Genomic DNA, 17,936 nt, shown 5'->3' with positions numbered 1-17,936 from the left:
GTGTTGATGTCATTAGACCACACCCCCTCTCATTACACAGATGCACAGCACCTGATATACTTAATTGGTAGTAGGCTTTCAAGCCTAAAAAGCTTGGAGTGGGACAACATGCATTAAAAGGATGTTGTGGTCAAAATACTCACTTGCCTAATAATTCTGCACTCAGTGTATCTAGCTGGCAATTTCACATGCCATCGTATCTACACGAGATGATTTCCAACAAAATAAGGTTTAATTAACACGAGGCAGCATTCCACGGGCTTTCAGCTAACCAGAGTCCAGCTCAGCGCAGCTCAGCAAGCGTGCCTAAAACATTTGGATATGATTGCGGGCCAATGTGCTATTCTTTGCTTCATTGAGATATATGCAACACAGTGTTATTAAACCGATATGTTTATGAAATAATTCAATGCCCTGTGCATTTCAGTGTTCACTCAGTGTACCCTGCTATCCCCTACTTTATAATTATGAATGGCGCGTCACGCGTGCTGGGATTACATTACGGGGCTGGAAAAAAGTTATCTGTGTCTTACCTGGCTCAGCTGCCCCACTGCCTTCACCACCTGATGCATCATCTGAATCTTTTCTAAAATATCTATGCAGTGAGCCCCTGAGGCTCTTGGCTTCTTCATCTCTTTTTCTCTTTTCTTTTCTTTGCTCCTGACTTGTGCATGTTGGCAAACGGGCTCGCACGCTTATTGTCGAAGCGTTATGATGGAATAGTGCCGTGTTATTTGGCGCCTTAATCAAAGACCAAACCATTTCTGCATTAGGGGTGGTAGGTGGGTTCTTGAATCTATTTTCGAAGACAATAAAGGCAAAAGAACCAGAAATCATTCATTGAATGCAAAATATAGCACATTTTTCTCCCCCAAATCAACACATTTTGAAATGAAACAGAATGATTAATGGCATCTTCATGAGGGACCAGTTCTGGGCACCCCCTCATGCCTGGGCCCAGGACAAAATACCCGGTTGTCCCCCCCTGTCGACGGCCCTGCAGGAGATTTAGAGGTGAGCAGCATTATAAAGTGATTCTTTACCATCTATATGGATCATGTATATTGATTTTTCTGACTGTAGAGATGAATCTCATCACTAATCCATCATTTGGTGTTATTTCTCCTCCAGTCTCCTGCAGTGTGTACAGTACACTGTGCTCCAGAGTCAGACAGTTTTACTGAAACATCACTGAGTTTAAACACCAGAGTGACAAAGAAAACTAACCAATGAAGAAATCTTTAATCAGACAGATGTGTTCTGTAAATATAACTACAAGTAAAACAATATCTACAATATATTATGGATCCAAATATCTGCAATATCTACAATATGCAGTATACATTATAAATATATATGCTATCAACAATATAAATGGTACACAATTTACAGACAATGTACAGGATATATTACAGAAAATACACAATATACAACAAATACACACATGACACAGTCAGTGTACACAGAGTGCAGTGTAGTAGTGCAAACAAGAGCATGTTACAGGAGGTAAAAATTGTACACTAATATAATGGCAAGGATGGTTCAGGTCATATATTTATGAGTTTGATGGCATAGGGGAAAAAGCTGTGTGGTGGTTCTGTGTGGTGGTGTTGGTTCTCAATGCTCTATAGCGCTTGCTGGAGAGGAGGAGCTGGAACAGGTTGTGACCAGGGTGTGAGGTGTCCTTCATGAATTTCTTAGCATGCTTCCTGGTTCATGAAATGTACAAATCCTGGAGACTGGGCGGGGGAGCAACGATGATCCTTTCTGCTAACCTTACTGTTCACTGCAGTCTGTTCCTGTCCTGTTTTGAGGCTCTTCCGAACCAGACTGTTATGGATGTGCACAGGATGGATTCATGACAGCGGTGTACAACTGTGTCAGCAGCTCCTGTGACATACCGTACTTTCTGAGTTGCTGCTAAAAGTACATCCTCTGCTGGGCTTTTTTTAAGGATGGAGTTGATGTTGTATTCCCACTTCAAGTCTTGTGAAATGGTAGTTCCCAGGAACTGAAATGCTTAGCAAATGTTTAGCGAGGTTTAGATTTGGGACCAAAAGGTTGTTGGGTCTAAGTTTCTGGGTGTGCACATCTCTGAAGACCTGTCCTGGAGCAACAACACCGCATCACTGGCCAAAAAAGCGCAACAGTGTCTGTACTTCCTCCGCAAACTGAGGAGAGCAAGAGCCCCGGCCCCCATCATGCACACATTCTACAGAGGCACCATCGAGAACATCCTGACCAGCTGCATCACTGTATGGTACGTTGCCTGAACCGTGTCCTGCTGCAAGACTCTGCAGCACATCGTGAGAGCACCTGAGAGGATCATTGGTGTCTCTCTCCCTTCTCTTATGGATATCTATAACTCCCGCCACACCCGAAAAGCCATCAGGATTGCAGGTGACCCCACCCACCTATCTCACAGCCTCTTCAGCCTGCTGCTGTCGGGGAGGAGACTGCGGAGTCTCCGGGCCAAAACCAGCAGGCTCAAGGACAGTTTCTTTCACCAGGCAGTCAGGAGGCTCAACTCCCTCCCTGTTCTGCCCCTCCTCCCCCCTCTGCCCCCTGCCACAGATTCTGCCCGCACACCCCCCTGCCCCCCCTTCAGCATCTGACATCATGTCACCCTCACAGTCCCCCCCAACACACACACACATACTCTCAACATTCATTCGCACACTGAACTCAGCGTCTGCACATTTCACTTTACCTCACTCATTTGCACTATTCCGCACTACCTCACCTTAACAGCTATTAGTTTATTGTTTATACTACTTATTTCTTGTTTACCTGCTATATCTCTAGTGCCCTTGACTGTTTATCTTATGTCCTTTGCTCAAATTTATATATATATATATATATATATATATATATATATATATATATATATATACACACACACACTATATTGCCAAAAGTATTCGCTCACCTGCCTTGACTCACATATGAGCTTAAGTGACATCCCATTCCTAATCCATAGGGTTCAATATGATGTTGGTCCACCCTTTGCAGCTAGAACAGCTTCAACTCTTCTGGGAAGGCTGTCCACAAGGTTTAGGAGTGTGTTTATGGGAATTTTTTGACCATTCTTCCAGAAGCGCATTTGTGAGGTCATGCACTGATGTTGGACAAGAAGGCCTGGCTCTCAGTCTCCGCTCTAATTCATCCCAAAGGTGTTCTATCGGGTTGAGGTCAGGACTCTGTGCAGGCCAGTCAAGTTCAGCCACACCAGACTCTGTCATCCATGTGTTTATGGACCTTGCTTTGTGCACTGGTGCACAGTCATGTTGGAAGAGGAAGGGGCCAGCTCCAAACTGTAAAAACAGTCTGCAAGCCTAGGTGCTTGATTTTATGAGGTGTGGACCAGTGATAAAACAGAGGAGCTAAAAGGATGCTTTCTCCATATGGACTGGGACATTTTCTTTGAAGACCGCGCCCTACTGAAGGAGGGAGAGCGAGAGCAGAGGAGCTCATCCCCGAACTAGCCGCCGGTTGTGTGTGTGTGTGTCTGTTTGTCGTCAATTTGTTAGACTGAAAAGTGTGGCAATAAAGCCCTATTTTGAACCTGATCTCTGTCCTGCCATCCTCTGTGCTCCACCCACCCATGCTGAACTGTTACAGTGGTGCTGAAACCTGGGAGAATTGGAGCGCAGCAGCCAATCAGCCCCATGGAGTCCTCCCCGTTCGCCGACCTGGTCCACACTCTCGCCACGGCCCAGCAAAGCCAGCACCAGGTGCTAGTTGCCCTCCAAAACGAACAAGAACAGCACTTTGAGGCCCTGGTGCTGGCCCAACAAGAAGATCGTGAGGCGTTCCGGCACCTCCTCCCGTCGGCGGGGTCCACCAGCGCTCCCACCGCGGGCCTGTCCCCCCTCACCCTAACCAAGATGGGTCTGCAGGACAACCCCGAGGCCTTTATCACGCTCTTCGAGCAAGTCGCAGAGGCCTCGGGGTGGCCGATGGAGCAGCGCACGGCGCGCCTCCTCCCCCTGCTAACGGGAGAGGCGCAGCTGGCTACGCTACAGCTCCCCGCTGACCGCCAGCTGGCCTACGCGGACCTCCACTGGGTCGTCCTCCAGCGTGTGGGGCGCACCCCTGAGCAGCAGCATCAGCGCTTCCGCGCTTTGCACTTGGAGGAAGTTGGCCGGCCGTTCGCATTTGGCCAGCAACTCCGGGACGCCTGCTGGCGGTGGTTGAGGGCCGACAACCGCGACGCTGAGGGGATCATCGACCAGGTGGTGCTGGAGCAATTCATCACTCACTTGCCAGCAGGAACCGCGGAGTGGGTCCAGTGCCACCGCCCGGCGTCGCTGGATAAGGCAATCGAGCTGGCGGAGGACCATTTGGCGGCTGTTCCGGTGGCAGGACAGCAGACAGCCTCTTCTCTCTCTCTCTCTCCCCCTCCTCCTGTGTCCCGTCCTCGCCCCATTCCCCCACCGCGGAGGCAGGGGCCGGCGCCACCCCAGCCGGCCCGCCGCACCCGCGGTGCCCTCCCATTTCTCCCTTCTGTGTCTGTCTCTCCCCCCCTCAGGTGAGTGAGCCCCAGAACACCGGTGCAGAGAGGAAACCCGGGCTGGTCTGCTGGCGCTGCAGGGAACCGGGCCACCTCCAACAGCAGTGCACGGCAATGGAGGTGGGCGCGGTGGTTCGGATCCCCAACGCGCCAGAGGCCACCCTTGATCGGGCCGGAGCGTATCGCATACTGGTGAGTATTCAAGGGGATACATATCAGGCGTTGGTGGATTCTGGTTGTAATCAAACCTCAATTCACCAAAGCCTGGTGCAAAACGAGGCATTGGGGGGAGCAAAGGGGGTGAAGGTGTTGTGTGTGCATGGGGATGTTCACAGCTACCCTTTGGTGTCAGTCCACATTTTTTTCCGAGGGAAAAAATCATAGTAAAGGCGGCGGTTAATCCTTGCCTCACCCACTCTTTAATTTTGGGGACTGATTGGCCAGGATTCGGGGAGTTGATGAACCGTTTAGTGGAGAGTGGGACCTGCCATACTTCAGTAGGTCATGGGAAGGTCCCGGTGTCGCCTTGGCGGGAGCAGCTGTCACAGAGCCGTCTACGTCATCTCCACGTCAGAGTGAGGAGCCACTGGCTCCTCCTCCCTCTCTTGGGGAATCCCTCACGGATTTCCCATTAGAACAGTCACGAGACGAGGCTCTGCGGCATGCGTTTGACCAAGTGAGAGTAATCGATGGTCAAATGCTCCCACCGAATGCCACCCCATCCTTCCCCTATTTTTCTATTATGAAAGATAGATTATACTGAGTGACGCAGGACACTCAGACGAAAGAGCAAGTCACGCAGCTCTTAATTCCAAAGAGCCACTGGGAATTGGTATTCCAGGCAGCTCATTTTAATCCCATGGCTGGACACTTAGGGCAGGATAAGACACTAGCCAGAATAATGGCCCAATTCTATTGGCCGGGGATTCGCGGCGATGTTTGTAGGTGGTGTGCGGCGTGCCGCGAATGCCAATTAGTAAATCCAGCGGCCGTTCTAAAAGCGCCTTTGCGCCCTCTACCATTAATCGAGACCCCGTTCGAAAGAATTGAGATGGATCTCGTTAGGCCATTAGATCGGTCAGCACGAGGGTACCACTTTATATTAGTTCTGGTGGACTATGCAACGCAATACCCGGAAGCAGTGCCTCTGCGCAATATCTCAGCATGCAGTATTGCAGAGGCGCTCTTCCGCGTCATATCCCAAGTTGGAATCCCGAAAGAGATTCTGACTGATCAAGGCACCACGTTTATGTCACGGACACTGCGCGAACTGTATGGGTTATTGGGGATTAAGCCGATCTGCACCAACGTGTATCACCCACAAACGGATGGTGTAGTGGAACGGTTCAATCGCACCCTCAAGAATATAATTTAAAAATTCATAAGTGAGGATGCACGTAATTGGGATAAGTGGCTCGAGCCCTTGTTGTTTTCAGTGCAAGAGGTCCCCCAAGCCTCCACGGGGTTCTCCCCGTTCGAATTATTATATGGGCGTAAGCCGCGCGGCATTCTAGACGAAAATTGGGAGGAGGGACCTTCACAAAGTAAAAACGAAATTCAATACGTTATGGACCTGCGCGCAAAACTCCACACGCTCACCCACCTAACCCAGGAGAATTTGGGGCAGGCCCAAGAACGTCAAGCCCGCCTGTACAACAAGGTTACGCACCTTAGGGAGTTCGCACCGGGAGATAAGGTACTCGTACTGTTGCCCACATCGAGCTCCAAATTGATTGCCAAGTGGCAAGGACCCTTTGAGGTCACACGGCGAGTTGGGGACGTCGACTAAGAGGTGAGGTGAACGGACAGGGTTGGGGCACTACAGATTTACCACCTCAATCTGCTTAAACTCTGGAATGAGGAGGTCCCCGTGGCATTGGTGCCAGTGGTCCCGGAGAAAGCGGAGCTGGGGCCGGAGGTTCAAAAAGGGCATTGGCATCACGTACCTCTCCGGTCCCCTGTGGAGACCACCTCTCCCCGACACAACTCACGGAGGTCGCCCAGTTGCAGACTGAGTTTTCGGACGTGTTCTTGCCCCTGCCCGGTCGCACCGACCTCATAGAGCACCACATTGAGATGCCCCCAGGGGTGGTAGTGCGTAGCCGCCCTTACAGGCTACGCAAACACAAAAAAAAGTGGTTCGGGAAGAACTCAAGGCCATGCTCAAAATGGGCATCATCGAGGAGTCCCACAGTGACTGGAGCAGTCCGGTTGTCTTGGTACCCAAGGCCGACGGGTCGGTCCGGTTCTGTGTGGACTATAGAAAAGTCAATGCGGTGTCTAAATTCGACGCGTACCCAATGCCTCGTATTGATGAGTTGCTCGATTGACTCGGCACTGCTCGCTTTTATTCGACACTGGATTTGACGAAGGGATATTGCCAGATCCCCTTGACTCCACTATCCCGAGAAAAAATGGCATTTTCCACACCGTTTGGTTTACACCAATTCGTCACACTTCCGTTTGGGCTGTTTGGGGCGGCCGCTATGTTTCAGCGGCTGATATATAGGGTCCTCCGCCCACACGCCACCTATGCGGCCACCTACCTCGACGACATCATCGTCTATAGTAATGACTGGCCGAGGCACCTCGAACATCTAAGGGCCATCCTTAGGTCACTGAGGCGAGTGGGTGTCACAGCCAACCTGAAGAAATGTGCGATTGGGCGGGTGGAAGTACGGTATCTGGGCTTCCACTTGGGCAACGGGCAGGTGCGTCCCCAAATTAACAAGACCGCAGCAATTGCGGCCTGCCTGAGGCCCAAGACCAAAAAGGGGGTGAGACAGTTCCTGGGGCTGGCTGGCTATTATCGTAGGTTTATACCTAATTATTCGGACGTCACCAGCCTGCTGACTGATCTCACTAAAAAGGTGGCACCAGATCCTGTCCAGTGGACGGAGCAATGCCAGCGGGCTTTTTCTGAGGTAAAGGCTGCACTGTGTGGGGGGCCACTTTTACACTCCCCTGACTTTTCTCTCCCCTTTGTGTTACAGACCGATGCGTCGGACAGAGGGCTGGGGGCGGTTTTGTCCCAGGAGGTGGAGGGGGAGGACCGCCCCGTCCTGTACATCAGTAGGAAGCTGTCGGTGCGTGAGGGGTGCTACAGCACCATAGAAAAAGAGTGTCTGGTGATCAAGTAGGCGGTCCTCACCCTCCGTTACTACCTGCTGGGGTGCCCTTTCACCCTCTGTTCAGACCACGCGCCCCTCCAGTGGCTCCACCGCATGAAGGATGCCAACACACGGATCACCCTTTGGTATCTGGCACTCCAACACTTTAACTTCCATAAGTATCCATAAGGTACATAATTCAGAATCTGTCATATAATTGTACTAACACAGCATGTTTTGAGAACCATATGTATGTATTACGAACATTTGGATGGAATGAGCTGCATGCTTGGTTAGTAACATTAGTTGATCAAAAAGGGAAACAAATTTATGATCTTAAAAGTGACAATGGCATTATTCCCTTTACATCATAAGTCAAGCTATCTAACAGTCTTTTTAGCCAGTTTTTGTTCATTTCATATGCCAGTTGTCCATTTCATTACTGGAATTTCTATATGAACGTTATCAGCTAAAATTGTACTTGCTTGCTATAGCTAGCTGCTCGCTTGGTAAATGCAGCATAAAATACTAAAAATCAGTCTGCATGAGCCTTAACCCCAAAGCCCTTTATTCACAGATCCATTGATCCATCCATTATCTGTAGCAGCTTATCCTGTACAGGGTCGCAGGAGCCTATCCCAGCTGACTACGGGCAAGAGGCAGGGTACACCCGGGACAAGTCACCAGGTCATCGCAGGGCTGACACATAGAGACAAACAACCATTCACACTCACATAATACGGTCAATTTAGAGCCACCAATTAGTCTAACCTGCATGTCTTTAGACTGTGGGGGAAACCAGAGCACCTGGAGGAACCCCATGCACATGTGGGAAGAACATGCAAACTCCATACAAAAAAGCCCTTGTTGGCTAATGGGCTCAAACCCAGGACCTTCTTGCTGTGAGGCAACAATGCTAACCACTACACCATCATGCCATCCATTATTCATAGATTTCTCTGTAAATACATTATCAATAATAAACTGCTCACCTCCTTCTGCCTCAACTGGGAGGGGGGTTAAGGCAGGGTTCTCTAATCCTGAGGCTGCATCTGTGCATGTTGAGTGCAGATGTCATTAGTGAACAAGCTGGTTATTAACATGCATCTTAACTTAGGTGGCGCACTAGCCTGGTATTGGACATCTGTGCCCCTGGCCTGTGGACCACCTTGAAGTTAAAGTTAAAGTGAATAATCTAATAAATGGATGGTGTATGTATGCATAGATGGAAAACAAGAATGTGTTATCTTTCTTTGGCTATTTTGCACAGGTTATTTAGAACTACGGTTCTTTTGTACATGTATGGATATGTATGAATGTAATTTATATATATGACTGTAGGAATGGTATTCATTTTTGTGAGATATCTAGGAATGTATAGATGTTATTGATTGGATGTATGGATAGGTATGTATGGATATTACTTGAGTGGATGTTAGGTAGGTATGTTTGTATGTATGTATGAATGTATTAATGGTACTTGTTTGAATTGTTTGTATGTATCAATGTTAGGATTTTTAATTTGCACAGTTCACCTGGAGCAAAAATGCTGGATTGCACATATGTTCTTTTAGTTAATTAGATGTGTGTTTGTGTCTCTTTCTTGATGCAGCAATGTTCCCTGACTCTAAGCTAAATTTCTCCCTAGGGAGACCAATAAAGTTACTTTACTTTACTTTACTTTACTTTACTTTACTTTATACACCTGTGGCCATGGAAGTGATTGGAACACCTGATTCCGATAATTTGGATGGGTGAGCAAAACTTTTGGCAATATATATATATATATATATATATATATGTATATATATACCTGTGAGTGTCTATTTCTTATCTAGAGTGTTTATATTTCTATTGTTTATTTCAGTTATTCTATTTTGATTCATTGCATTGCCTGTTTGCACCATGGGTCAGAGAGGACTGAAATTTCATCTGTGCTGTCTTAAGTATTACTTCGGGAGTGAATTTCCCACACCAAAAGACATGCTGCAATTTAAAGATCAGTCTGTAACGAGAGTTAATTCATTTGTCCACAGTTTCCTGTCTCTGGTCCTGGAGTGTCCCCTGTCCTGCACATTTTACTATTTTACCTGCACTAACACACTCACTCAACTCAGCAAGCACTGTTAATTAGCTGAAGAGATAAATGAGGTGTGTTGGGAGCAGGGAAAGTGCTGAAATGTGCAGGACAGGGGGTCCTGGGGTGGACAAGGGGTAAACCAGGCTTAGGAACCTGTGAGTTAATCAATGTCAGGAAACCATGAGCACTGATCAAACACATGGCTCCTCAAACAGAAGAAATTTTACAGACATTAATCACTGCATTTAACTTTGACATCTCTGTGTCTTTTAATGAGTGTGTAACACCACGACTGAGAGAACTGGGAAACTATTGATCTTACAGTAGTGGATGTGATGGACTGTGTGCAGTGTGGTGTGATGATTATTGAGAGATTTCTAATGTGAGTTGTGAGTTAGTGTGGTGCGGTTCCTCTCCTCCACAGAGGGTCATTGTGTCATATCACATCCTCCAACTCAGCACCTGCAGTCTCTCCCACCTGCAGCAGTGCAGTCTCTCTACAATCTGACTGAGGGAGGTTTTTGTACGACTCTATAACACTGTGTGAACACACCACCACTGTGGTGACTCAGACAGTAATAATCTCCTGCATCTTCAGTTTGGACTCCACTGATGGTCAGAGTGAAATCAGATCCAGATCCACTGCCACTGAAACGAGCTGGAAAGCCTGACTGTCACTGATTCACAAATTTAATCAGAAGTTTCGGAGCTTCTCCAGGTTTCTGCTGATACAAGAATAAGCGGTTACCATATGAGCTGTCAGAAGACACAGCCTGACTGGTTCTACAGTTAATGGTGACTGTTTCTCCTGGAAGAGCAGATTTCACTGCAGGAGTCTGAGTTACTGTGACTTGACCTCTGCATTCTGAAAAAAATAATATAATACAATATGAAATTGAAATATTATAATAGAAACAGTAATTGTATTTGTATGAACACATTATTGTAGAGAAAAATATGAAGCCGTGTCTGACCTTGAGTCCAGAGGATCAGTGTCCAGATGAAGACGGGGATCAAAGTCATGGTAGCTGTGGGTGAAGTTGCTGTAGCAGCAGCTCTCAGTCATGAAGTGTTAAAGTCACAGCGCTATAAACACTCCCAGAGCACTGAAGCATATGCTGCCAATGCAAAGTGTCCTCTAAGTATGGAAACACCTTTACCACATTCCCCCAATCTTACTGTAATTCTCACATTATTACAGAGTTGTAGCCCAATGGAAATTTTGTTATCAGTTTATTTATTTATTGATGTATCGTTATTAAAATTTTAATTTCACGTCTTTCATAATGTGGTAACATCCTTAACATTTAATAATAAATAAATTAGTTAAAATTTACTTACCTTGAACGTGGATCGAGTCAGCAGTTGGGGTGAGAGGTCAGCAAGAAACAGGAAGGTGTGCGTGAGGGAGAGACCAACACGAGGGAGAAGAAAGGGAGACACGAGTGAGATATTGCATGAAGCACGCGCTTCAGGTGACTACGCCCAGAAGCGTCGATACAGGCCTGCACCTTCTGACTGATAACCTGTTGGGTACCCATTTTAAATTCATTTCATTTCCCCAATTAATTTGATTTCAATTTTATTTCATCTCGGTGAGAATAACTGGTGGCTTTAGCAGCATTCCCCATGGGTTCTGAAAAATATTCTCCACTTTTTTCCTTGAAAAATCAAGTCAAAGCAGTATTCTTCACTTTTTCTTTTTTGTCTTCACTTAGTCTGTAATTTTTCTTTGTTACTGACTTATCAAAGTGGATGTAAAACAGGTTTATACCAACCACACTGACACAATTCAAACATTTGTACAGATACAGCTAGGCTTCTCCATTACATATACAATTTAAGCTCCACTCCAGCCTCTTATAAGAAAGTTCTTGATTTTGGGCGCGCTGTGCACCATCAAGATAAAATCAACCTCTTTAGTTTGAGCTTATTTAAGTTTATTTTAGTATGGAATTGTTCAAAAGAGCTTTTAGAATTCCCTTTACTTCAACACAAAACTTCATTTACATTTGAACAGAGTGGAGAAGAGTCTGGGAACAAACAACTATGAAGGAATCCGAAGTTCGCGTTAATTTACAAACTGAACACAGAATGACAGCGTTTTACATCATACGTTCACCAAGGGGACACTATGCCTCCCAAAATGTAGCTGCCTTCAGTCACTTGCCGGCTGACAGCATTTTCACTTTGGCGTTTTTTACTGACCCCTGTATTACTGACCCTGTCCAATGTGCTCGGGGACAGTAGGGGCTCTGAGTGTGCTTCGACCGTGGCTGTTTCAGCCCTTAAATCACCTTCAGTGCTTGAAGAAGACTGCCCAAAAAACTTCATCAGCTTAGACTGCACCATTGTTTGGTTCACGCAAAGATAATCACACCACGACACCAGGCCGAATAAGACGCACTGTGATTGGTCAAAAGCTTGGCGCTGATTTGGTCATTATGTGTAGTCAATTTTTATTGGTCATAAGCACATGCTCATTGTTTACACTCTGGCTTCCCGCTGTCTCTTCACTGTGGTTGGATTTCGGAAAACGGAGGGATTTCTGAAGGGATTTCTAGAAAAGATGGCTTCTGATGATAAAGATGACAAATACATTCTTCACTGTGACGATTGCGAGTAATTTTCTCTTCATCACTGATGGATTATGTTTGTTAATGACGAGTGTGATGAGCGCCAGCGGGAACCGTGGTTTAGGATTTGGGATTTTGATATAACATTTTGTGTGTTGATATTGAAAGTGTATTGCTGAATGCATGGTCATAAACTGAAAGACTGTTTGAGGGTTTTTTATTTTATTTACACTGAAAGAGACTTGAAAGAATCCAAAAGCTATTAATTTGAGTTTAGGAATCTTTATATTTGAATGTATATTTGTAAATCTATTTTTAAGAAAATAGTTAAAATTATCTGTTGCATTTTGCGTATTTCATGAATTATTTCATACAATGGTAATATTGAGTTTATATTTGCAAACATCTTTGAATTACTTGAAAAGTTGAAGTCCATTCAAGGGTTAATTTAATTGCTTATTAAGAACACATTCAGATGATCTGGTTTATTTGATGAGTGACATTGGGCATTGAATAGACTTAGACTGAGAGACTTAGACAACCTTTATTGTCATTCAGTATGCAACACGTGTACACTGAACGAAATTTCGTTGCAATTTGGCTTAGCACAGAATTAAATATGAAGTGTATTAAATTAAATTATGCAGCAGCAAAAATATTATAAAGTGCAATCGTATAAAGTGACCTGTGGAATTAGGAATGTTCAAGTATAAATAGAATTTCGGGTTCATGTTTGGAGTTCAGCAGTCTAGTGACCTGGGGGGAAAAGCTGTTACAGAACCTGGTGGTCCTGCACCTAATGCTGCAGAACCTCTTTCCAGAGGTCAGAGGTGAGAAAAGTCCATAGTGAAGGTGTGAGGGGTCACTGATGATGTTTCTGGCTCGAGACATACAACGCCTTGGTGCAATGTCCTGAATGGAGGGAAGAGAAGTCGCAATGATTTTCTCTGCTGTCCTCACCACTCTCCTCACATTCTTCCAGTCAGAGGGACTTCAGCCTCCACACCACACAGAGATGCAACTGGTTAAAACACTTTCTATGTTGCTTCTGTAGAATGTAGTGAGGATGGGCGGGGGCAGGTGGGCTCTCCTTATCCTACGTAAAGTGCAGACGTTGCTGTGCCTTCTTGATCAGTGAAGCAGTGTTCACAGACCAGGTGAAGTTGTCTGTGATGTGCACCCCCAGGAACTTGGTGTAACTGACCACCACCATGGCCGTGTTGTTGATGAGAAGTGGAGCGTGACTGGGTTTGTTTTTTCCTGAAGTCAACAATGATCTCTTTGGTTTTGTCCACATTCAGGATCAGGTTGTTTTCTCTGCACCAGCCCACCAGCTGCACCACCTCCACTCTATAGGCCAGGTCATTATTGTCCCTAATGACTCCCACCACTGTTGTGTCATCCGCAAACTTCACAATGTGGTTGCTGGTAGCCTTGGGGACACAGTCGTGTGTCATCAGCATGAACAGCAGAGGGCTCAGGACACAGCCCTGAGGGGAGCATGTGCAGAGGGTGGTGACACTGGAGGTGTTCTGTCCGACCCGCACTGACTGTGGTCTTTCAGTGAGGAAGTCTATCAACCAATTGCACGGAGGGGGCCCAGAGGACCTAGTTTGTTCACCAGATGCTGTGGAATGATAGCATTGAATGCTGAACTGAAGTCCAGGAACAGCTTCCGCACATGAGTGTTCTTCTCCTCCAGGTGTGCAAGGCTCAGGTGAAGAGTGGAGGAGATGGCGTCTTCAGTGGAGCAGTTTGGCTGGTAGGCAAGCTGGAAGGGGCCGAATGTGAGAGGGAGCCTGGAGGTGATGAGGCCTTTACCAGCCTCTCAAAGCACTTCATCATAATGGGAGTGAGTGCGACGAGCCGGTAGTCATTAAGTGATGTGATTTGAGGGTTTTTTGGCACTGGGATGATGGTGGCAGTCTTGAAACATGATGGGACTTTGGATTGATCTAGTGAGGTGTTGAAGATGTCTGTAAGAACATGAGCCAGCAGGTCTGCACATTCCCTGAGCACCCAACCAGGAATATTATCAGGGCCCGGTAAGGTTAAGTGAAGGTTTTAATTCTAGCTGCTTGAAGAGGCCTCATCTCATCTCATTATCTCTAGCTGCTTTATCCTGTTCTACAGGGTCACAGGCAAGCTGGAGCCTATCCCAACTGACTACAGGTGAAAGGTGGGGTACACCCTGGACAAGCCGCCAGGTCATCACAGGGCCGACACATAGACACAGACAACTATTCACACTCACATTCACACCTACAGTCAATTTAGAGTCACCAGTTAACCTAACCTGCATGTCTTTGGACTGTGGGGGAAACTGGAGCACCCGGAGGAAGTGGACATGGGGAGAACATGCAAGCTCAGCACAGAAAGGCCCTCGCCGGCCACAGGGCTCGAACCCAGACCTTCTTGCTGTGATGTGACAGCGCTAACCACTACACCACCGTGCCGCCCCTTAAAGAGGCCTATTAGTGATAATAAGTTATTTCCATAAAGCATTACTTTAACCTCAAGAAAGAGATTTCTTGCTAATTAAAAGAATTGGGAGAGCGCAAATCAGTACATATAGTCAGGGAGCTAGGGGGCGCTACAGAGTTATTGTGTGAATTTTCCTTGTGGGGTCAGATGGAGATCCATCCATCCATCCATTATCTGTAGCTGCTTATCCTGTCCTACAGGGTCGCAGGCAAGCTGGAGCCTATCCCAGCTAACTATGGGCGAGAAGCGTGGTACACCCTGGACAAATCGCCAGGTCATCCCAGGGCTGGCACATACGGTAGACCCAGACACCCATTCACACTCACATTCACACCTGTGTTCAACTTAGAGCCATCAATTCGTCTAATCTGCATGCCTTTGGACTGTGTGTGAAACCGGAGCACCCGGAGGAAACCCACGCGAAAATTGGGAGAGCATGCATACTCCAAACAGAAAGGCCCTCGGCAGCGGCTGGGCTCGAACCCAGGACCTTCTTGCTATGAGGCGACAGTGCTATCCACTACACCACGGTGCCGCCCCTCAGATGGAGATTTTCTGAAAAATACTTTTAGATCTAAGATGCATAAATAAGTGAATTAGAGAGAGAAGCTTCAACTTTCACTGGTTAAAATGAGAGATTTCTTGGAAATTACAAATGTATAAATATGTAAAGGTCGCCCCCTCCTAGAACTGCCACCTTATTGTGGTGGAGGGGTTTGTATGCTTGAATGATCCTAGGAGTTATGTTGTCAGGGGCATTATGCCCCTGTTAGGGTTTCCCAAGGCAGACAGGTCCTAGGTGACAGGCCAGACCAAGAGCAGTTCACCAAAAACCCCTATGGAGAAAAAAATCAAGGACTGTGACGTCGCCCGGTACGACGCAGCCGGGGCCCCACCCTGGAGCCAGGCCCGGGGTTGGGGCTCGTAAGCGAGCGCTTGGTGGCCGGGCCTTTGCCCATGGGGCCCGGCCGGGCTCAGCCCGAAGAGGTGACATGGGCCCGACCTCCTGTGGGTTCACCACCCACAGAGGTAGCAGTAGGGGTTTGGTGCAGTGTGGATTGGGTGGCAGTCGAAGGCAGGGGCCTCAAAGACCTGATCCCCGGACACAGCGGCTGGCTGTTGGGACATGGAATGTCACTTTGCTGGGGGGGAAAGAGCCTGAGCTTGTGCGGGAGGTTGAGAGGTACCGGCTAGAGATAGTCGGGCTCACCTCCACGCACAGCTTGGGCTCTGGAACCCAGCTCCTCGAGAGGGGCTGGACTTTCCACTTCTCTGGAGTCGCCCGTGGTGAGCGGCGGCAGGCTGGTGTGGGCTTGCTTATAGCTCCCCAGCTCAGCTGCCATGTGTTGGAGTTTACCCCAGTGAACGAGAGGGTCGCCTCTCTGCGCCTTCGGATTGGGGAGAGGGCTCTTGCTGTTGTTTGTGCCTATGGGCCAAATAGCAGTATAGAGTATCCGGCCTTCTTGGAGTCCCTGGGAGAGGTACTGAGGGGTGCTCAGACTGGGGACTCCATTGTGCTACTGGGGGACTTCAATGCTCACGTGGGCAATGACAGTGACACCTGGAGGGGCGTGGTTGGGAGGAACGGCCTCCCCGATCGGAACCCGAGTGGTGTTTTGTTATTGGACTTCTGTGCTAGTCACGGTTTGTCCATAACGAACACCATGTTCGAGTATAGGGGTGTCCATAACGAACACCATGTTCGAGTATAGGGGTGTCCATAAGTGCACGTGGCACCAGGACACCTTAGGTCGGAGGTCGATGATTGACTTTGTAGTCGTTTCATCTGATCTCCGGCCCTATGTCTTGGACACTCGGGTGAAGAGAGGGGCTGAGCTGTCAACTGATCACCACCTGGTGGTGAGTTGGATCCGCTGGCGGAGGAGGAAGCTGGACAGACCTGGCAGGCCCAAACGTATGGTGAGGGTCTGCTGGGAACGTCTGGCTGAGCACTCTGTTGGGGAGGTCTTTAACTCCCACCTCCGGGAGAGCTTTTCCCAGCTTCCGAGGGAGGCAGGGGACATTGAGTCTGAGTGGACCATGTTCTCTACCTCCATTGTGGACGCAGCTGTTCGGAGCTGTGGCCGCAAGGTCTCCGGTGCCTGTCGTGGCGGCAATCCCCGAACCCGGTGGTGGACACCAGAAGTAAGGGATGCCGTCAAGCTGAAGAAGGAGTCCTATCAGGCAATGTTGACCTCCGGGACTCCTGAGGCAGCCGACGGGTATTGGCAGGCCAGGCGTGCTGCAGCTCAGGCAGTTGTGGAGGCAAAAACTCGGAACTGGGAGGAGTTCGGGGAGGCCATGGAGAAGGACTATCGGTCGGCCTCGAAGAAATTCTGGCAAACCGTCCGGCACCTCAGGAGGGGGAAGCAGTACTCTGCCAACTCTGTTTACAGTGCGGGTGGGGAGCTGTTGACCTCGACTGGGGACATTGTCGGGCGGTGGAAGGAATACTTTGAGGATCTCCTCAATCCCACCGTCATGTCTTCCACTGAGGAGACTGAGGCTGATGACTCAGAGGTGGACTTGTCCATTACCCAAGCCGAAGTCACTGAGGTGGTTTGCAAGCTCCTCGGTGGCAAGGCACCGGGGGTGGATGAGATCCGCCCTGAGTATCTCAAGTCTCTGGATGTTGTGGGGCTGTCTTGGTTGACACGCCTCTGCAACATCGTGTGGTGGTCGGGGACAGTGCCTCTGGAGTGGCAGACTGGGGTGGTGGTCCCTCTTTTTAAGAAAGGGGACCGGAGAGTGTGCTCCAATCATAGGGGAATCACACTTCTCAGCCTCCCAGGGAAAGTTTACTCCAGGGTACTGGAGAGGAGAATTCGACCAATAGTCGAACCTCGGATCCAGGAGGAACAATGCGGTTTTCGTCCTGGTCGCGGAACACTGGACCAGCTCTATACCCTTCATAGGGTGCTCGAGGGTTCATGGGAGTTTGCCCAACCAGTCCACATGTGCTTTGTGGATCTGGAGAAGGCATTCGACCGTGTCCCCCGTGGTATTCTGTGGGGGGTGCTTCGGGAGTATGGGGTTCGGGGCTCTTTGCTAAGGGCTGTCCGGTCCCTGTACGAACGGAGCAGAAGTCTGGTTCGCATAGCCGGCAGTAAGTCAGACCTGTTCCCAGTGAATGTTGGACTCCGGCAGGGCTGCCCTTTGTCACCGGTTCTGTT

General features: G+C 48.3%; 1 gene segment (V, D, J or C); it reads right to left on the bottom strand.

Annotated features, from left to right (window-relative positions):
- Nucleotides 1-1,106: 1,106 nt before the first annotated feature.
- The window catches only part of LOC132870574 (probable non-functional immunoglobulin kappa variable 6D-41), a 29,151-nt gene continuing 12,321 nt past the window's right edge, over nt 1,107-17,936 (bottom strand). The window contains 2 exon segments of the V gene segment in view: nt 1,107-1,222; nt 10,257-10,370. Of these exon segments, the coding sequence occupies nt 1,107-1,222; nt 10,257-10,370 (230 nt within the window).

Source organism: Neoarius graeffei, chromosome 2, assembly GCF_027579695.1.
Source record: "Neoarius graeffei isolate fNeoGra1 chromosome 2, fNeoGra1.pri, whole genome shotgun sequence".
Taxonomy (NCBI): Eukaryota; Metazoa; Chordata; class Actinopteri; order Siluriformes; family Ariidae; genus Neoarius; species Neoarius graeffei.
The sequence above is the reverse complement of the archived record's forward strand: the minus strand, read 5'-3'. Positions and strand labels throughout refer to the sequence as shown.